Below are 6,263 nucleotides of genomic sequence, written 5' to 3' on the forward strand. Positions count from 1 at the left end.
CTGTTCCTTGTTAAACAATATACTTCATTTTTTTTTCCAAAGTGTCTCTCTCTCTCTTGGGGGGGGGGAGAGGCGAGTACATAGTTCTGTTCCATGTGGGTCCTGCCCTGAACCCCTTTTTACACGGAAACAGGACACCTCCCATCTACCGACCCATATAAATTTGTCAACTTGCCCTTGCTTTCATTTATGCTGAGTACTCAAATATTTTACCAATATATGAACAGAAGAAAAGTAGGGGGAATGAATACAGAGTGATATCAAAATTTAAAAATACCTATCTTTTATGATTTATTAACACTCCTTTCATATAAGGCACATTAACAACCACGCTATCCTGCAATTAAAATTGATATAGTGCCTTAAGAAATCAGATTCAACGGCAAGGAAGATAACACTGTTACAATGTATAATTCATGTTGTCAGCGTAATATTATAATTTAATTAAGAGACAAACACATTTTGCCTCTTCAGCAGTTACTTTTTTAAATCGGTGTCATGCATGATAAAGATGATTATGTAAATGACTGTATCAAAAATTTGTATGATTTCTCTCATAAAAGCTTCCCAATTCTACACATTTTCTTCAGACTTTTTCAAGAAATTGGCACTTAGAGTATATAAATAATAATATATTTTGACTACATTAAAAAAAAATTGGGTAAAAATCAATCTGCCATAGTTCCAGAGTTTCCTGAATAGGCTTAAAATGCATCTCCAGTAGTCTCTGTTACTTTAGTGTTAAATAATGAGGTAGTACGTTGTTCCAAAATTGTTCTGAATTATGTAAACCATTTGCTAGATGCTGTTTGGACTTCACTTTTTGTTTAGAGCTGTTTGGTAAAGCAGTACTGTCTCTCTTCTCTGGCTTCCTGCTTTTGTTTTTATTTTGTAGAAGCTTATTACTGTAAGCTTTTCTTTTACCTTTTGCTTTTTCCTCTTCCTCTCCTTCTTCCTCCTCTCCTTCATCCTCTTCCTCCTCTGTCACAGCCCCTTCCTCCTCTTCTCCTTCTTCCCCCTCTCCCTCTTCCTCCTTTCCTTCTTTCCTCTCTCCCTCTTCCTCCTCCTCTCCTTCTTCCCGTCCTCCCTCTTCCTCTACACCTTCTTCCTCCTCTCCTTCTCCCTCCTCCTCTGCCTCTTCTTCCTCCTTTCCCTCTTCTTCTTCTTCCTCCTCTCCTCCTTCTTCTATTCCCTCTTCCTCCTCCCCCTCTTCTTCTACTCCCTCTTTTTCCTCTTCCTCTGTTTCCTCCTTTTCCTCCATTTCCTCTTCTTCCTCCTCTCCCTCTTTTTCCTCCTCTCCCTCTTCTTCTTCTTCTTCCAATGCCTCTTCTTCCTCATCTTCTTCATACCCCTCTTCTTCTTCTTCTTCTTCTTCTTCTCCTCCTCCTCCTTCTTCTTCTCCTCCTCCTACTTCTTCTTCTTCTTCTCTTAATCCCTCATTTTCTTCCACTCCTCCCTCTTCTTCATCCCCTTCCTCTTCGTCATTTTCCCACTCCTCTTCTTTGTTTTCATCTTCTTCCTCTTCCTCCCCTTCTGCTTCTGCCTCTACTCCTTTCTCTTCCTCCTCCTCTTCACCTTTTCTCTCCTCTCCCACTTCACCCTCCTCCTCTTCTTTGTTTTCATCTTCTTCCTCTTCCTCCCCTTCTGCTTCTGCCTCTACTCCTTTCTCTTCCTCCTCCTCTTCACCTTTTCTCTCCTCTCCCACTTCACACTCCTCCTCTTCTTCTTCTCCCACTCCACCCTCCCTCACCTCCTTAGTCCTTCTATTAGCATCTTCCTCTCCTTGTTCTTCTTTGCATAGCTCTTCTTCTTCCCTCCCTGCCAATGATTCTTCTAACTTCTCCTCTTCACCCTCTTCGTCTTCTTCATTCTCCCTGTCTTTGTCTTCTTCACCTTCCTTTTCATCTTCTCCTTCCTCTTCTGCCTCTATCTCTTTTTCTTCCTCCCTCTCGCTTTCTTCACCTCCTTCCTCACTCTCATCTCTTCCCTCACTTTTAACCTGTTCCTCCTTCCCCTCCTCAGTGTCTTCATCTTTTGCATTCTCCTCCCCCATATCCTCCTTTTCTCTCTCACTCAGCATTTCTTCTTCCTCCATCAACCCACCTTCCTCATCTCCTTGCCCTTTGCCATCTCTCTGATTAACCTCTTCATTCTCTTCTGCACCCTCACTCTCACTGTCTCTTTCAGCCTGTGATTCCTCTCTTTCATTTTCTTCCTCATTATCTTTTTCCTCTTCATCTTCATCGCTTTCTGCTGAAACCTCATCTCTTTCTTCTTTAACCTCACTCTCTTCTTCCTCCCCTAGTTCACCATCACTGTCAACTGTTTCATCTAGCTTTTCTTTTTCACTTTCACTCTTTTCACTGCCTTCACTCTCCTGCTTTTGATTAGATTCCTCCTCATTCCCATTTTCTAACTGCCTGTCTTCTTCAGATTTAGCTTCAGAATTTGTTTCTTCCTCATGCAGGCTTTTTATATCCGTCTCTTCTACATAATCTTTCTCTTTGTTTGTACCTTGCATCTCCTCAATCTCACTGTCTTCTTTTTCTATGTCCAAATCTTTCACTTTTTGTACTGTTTTCACTGGCTTCAGGACCTCTTGGCCTTCATAGTAGGCCTCTTCTTTTTCCCTTCTCTTAAGTATATATTTTGGAATATAATTATTACTTTCCTCAGTTGAAGAAGATGATGACATAGTTACAGCTATTTGTTTCAAAAAATGATCCTTTTTTTTAAACACTCTCTGCTCTTCACCTTCTTCTCTTCTCATGCATATTATTTCACATTTATCAGATTTTTCAGCAACATCCTTTATTTTGGTTTGACTTTCTATTGCTTCTTGACTTCCTTGCTTTTTAACAGGATTGTATTTTTGTACAATTAATGAATCAGTCTGAGGCTGATCCCTGGATGTAGAAGGAAGTACTTCTATTTTAAGGGACTGCTTAGATTTAACCGCTTTTGACTTTTTACTGGAAGAAGTTGTTTCTTCAGTCAGAATTTGTTTTTCAGTGGGAAGACTGTAAGTTACATCGTCTCTGACAAATTCAGGATCTTCCACATATTCTTTTTGCCTTTTAACTAATCTGCATTTGTCCCTAGTAATTTGTTGACCACCATTTTTTAAAGTACTAATACTTTGTGTACGCTCAGATTTACCTTTCATTGTACTTTTTTTGGCCACAGGCTTTCCTACAAAGGTATTACTTTTTTCTAAATCTTGTCCCAGTGACTCTGCGGGTGAAGACTGCTTTTGTAAAGAGCCAGAGTCTAATTTTGAGCCTTCTTTCAAGAAACCAGAATCCTTGTTTTTCAGCCCACCCTTACCATCTCTTTTCAGTTTCACATTTTTATTGTTCTTCTATTCCACATGAGAAGCAGAAAATTAAAAAGAAAGAAGGAAAGCATTAAGGACAAATGACAGCAGAACAAAAAGGTTAAGAAACGTCTGAACAAGAAAAGAAACAATTTGTGTGAGGGGACTAAATGATAGCATAAAAGGTAGAGCAGTTCACATGAAATGAATTTACAAATGCACATACTAGAAGAAAGTGTCAGTCTGTTGATGGTAAATGTACTACTACACCTTCTTCACTACCCAAGCACTCAAAAGTGAAAGCAGTAAGAACTGTGCAGCCAGTATAAGCTAAACTGTGCACCCATAAGCTAAAGCACATGCAATGCGTGAGGCTGTGCCAGCAGAAGGAAAGAACTACTAAGCTCTTTTACACCTTCCTCCACCTTGCCCCTCGGGAAATCTGATCCACTCACTGTTATGCTCTTTCTAACAGGTTTGAAAATCTGTTGTCTTTCTGCTTTAAATTTTACACTTAACAAACTCTGCATAAAAAAATTTTAAATATAAAATAAAATCATCATTAAATATACCAAAATGCTGAAATACGTGGATCAGTTTAGGAGTGAAACAGAAAAATAATACAAAATTATTGTCATTTCATAATTAAAACCAGTGTTATTGCTCCTTTAAATATTGCTCATGGTGAATATATTTGCTTACATTGTGTCCCAAAATTCAGTTAATACATTTCAGTATCAACAAACCAGTAGACATGCATCTTATCAGCTTAATCTACAAAGTTTATATGATAGTCTCTTGCTCCTTAAACTGGTGAGATATTATGTACTCTCATCTTAAACTATGCTGGATATAAGGAGCAATATGTGCCTGCACAAATTCTCTCTGACTTCAGTCAGCTTCTTAGAATTTTATCTCTTTGATATGCAGAAAATTAGGAAGAGGAGGCCTAACAAGTTTGTCCAGCTTTTTTAAAACTCAAAGCAGAACAATAAAGATCAAGGATAATACACGAATTATACATCTTTTAAACATCACTGTAAGTATAGTTATGTAAAATTAGTTACCTTTTGTTTTTGGAGTGGTGATAATTTTAAGGACTGGTCACTGGGATTCAATTCCATTGCGTGTGTCTGCAAAAAATAAGATCTCTATTAAAAAAAAGTAAATAAAACTATTAGGGAAAATAGCATCAAAGGCCAGTTCTACTAAAAAGAGTTGTTATATGAACATTTTAGTATTATTGCACAGTAAAGTTGAGACAAATCTGTATGATCACTGAACTCACCCATTTCACTTTCCCTCATTTACTGCTTATAAAAAGAATGGTGATGAGCTTAGATGTCAACATTTAAACTGTTTGTAGAGACTGAAAGCTACATGCCCTCTCCCAGAGGGTACAAGCACATTTTAGAGCCACCAGCCACTCACTGTGAAGCTGTGGCTACAAATATAACACCTTTTTCCCTTATCATCACAACAGTCAACTTAACACCCAGTTTAATACCACCACCTTGGAAGAACATGTTCAAAGAAACATTACATAGCAGAAATTTTCATTGGAATCTAATACCTTTATCTCTTCTTCATAAAGCAAAAAATCAAAAGGCAAGGCAACATAGGATACTACTAGGTGGGCAAGTACAGTGAGATTTTGGTCATCCCTTCTCATATACTCCAAAAGACAAAATGTTCTTTGCTGCTGTTCCTTAGCTTCTGGTTTTGCCCACACAGTGAACATGGACAGCTCTGCTTTCTGACCCCCAAGAACTTATACCATCAATATGATAGTAAAGGTTTTTCTCCTCTTGTTGTATTTGCCAGATGTATGTCACCACAGTTTAGAAAAACAGCTATGCCTTAACATATTACTTTCATTCAGATTTAAGAAAAGCAATCCTTCCTTCTATTTTGACAAGTTTGCCTGTCTTTTTTTTCAAATTTACTGTTTCATTTTGATAAATGTTTTAAAACTGATTGACAATGGGTACAAAAACAAAAGGGAGAACAAAGTCTAGCACATAGACTTAGTCTCACACACAAAAAGAAGCTTTACAAGGAGAGGAAAAAAGGACATCTAGAATGTGGGGCATATAAGGAAGCAGTCCGAGCAGCAAGAGACCTGGTGAGAAAAGCTAAAGCTCAGTTTGAATTAAATCTAGCCAGGGAGATTAAGGAGAATAGCAAAACCTTCTTCAGGTACATTAATGGTAAAAGGAAGAGTAGGGAAGCTGTGGGCCCCCTCAGGAGGGAAATGGGTGAGCTGGTTACAAGTGGCATGGAGAAGGCTGAGGTTCTCAATGACTTCTTTACCTCAGTCAACACCGGCAAGGTCTCCAACTACATTCCCGGAGTCACAGAAGACAATGGCAGGGTCTTGAAGGAAGAGCTGCCCATTGTAAGTGAAGATCAGGTTTGAGACCACCTGAGGAACCTGAAAGTGTATAAGTCCATGGGACACGATGGGATACACCCACAGGTACTGAGGGAGCTGGTGGATGAGGTTGCTAAACCCCTCTCTGTTATATTCCAAAAGTCATGGCAGTCTGGTGAAGTCCCCACTGACTGGAAAAGGGGAAACATAACCCCCATTTTCAAAAAGGGTAAGAAGGAAGAACCAGGGAACTATAGGCCAGTCAGTCTCACCTCTGTGCCTGGAAAGATCATGGAGCAGATCCTCCTGGAGGCACTGCTGAGACAGAATAATAACGAAGAGATGTTTGGGCATAGTCAACTTGGCTTCACTAAGGGCAAATCATGCCTGACAAACCTGATGACCTTCTATGAAAAGGTCACAACATCATCAGATGAGGGACAAGCAACTGATGTCATTTACCTGGACCTGAGCAAAGCCTCTGATGCTGTCCCCCACGACATCCTGGTCTCCAAGCTCTTAAAATACGGATTTGATGGATGGACGACACGGTGGATAAAGAACTGGCTTGAT

At 39.4% G+C, this 6,263-nt stretch overlaps 1 protein-coding gene across 1 annotated transcript; it reads right to left on the reverse strand.

Annotated features, from left to right (window-relative positions):
• Positions 1-964: 964 nt before the first annotated feature.
• LOC103778819 (spore wall protein 2-like) lies at positions 965-4,440 on the reverse strand (the record flags this gene model as incomplete). The annotated part of the gene is made up of 5 exons (XM_008946433.1): positions 4,384-4,440; positions 2,261-3,361; positions 1,839-2,188; positions 1,412-1,745; positions 965-1,375 (listed from the first exon to the last, which is right to left on the reverse strand). Coding segments are annotated over exons 1-5 (2,253 nt in total), but the record flags the coding sequence as incomplete, so codon positions are not given.
• Between the last annotated feature and the right edge of the window lie 1,823 nt (positions 4,441-6,263).

The sequence above is a fragment of the Merops nubicus genome, unplaced genomic scaffold (genome assembly GCF_000691845.1).
Source record: "Merops nubicus isolate BGI_N331 unplaced genomic scaffold, ASM69184v1 scaffold9968, whole genome shotgun sequence".
Lineage (NCBI taxonomy): Eukaryota > Metazoa > Chordata > Aves > Coraciiformes > Meropidae > Merops > Merops nubicus.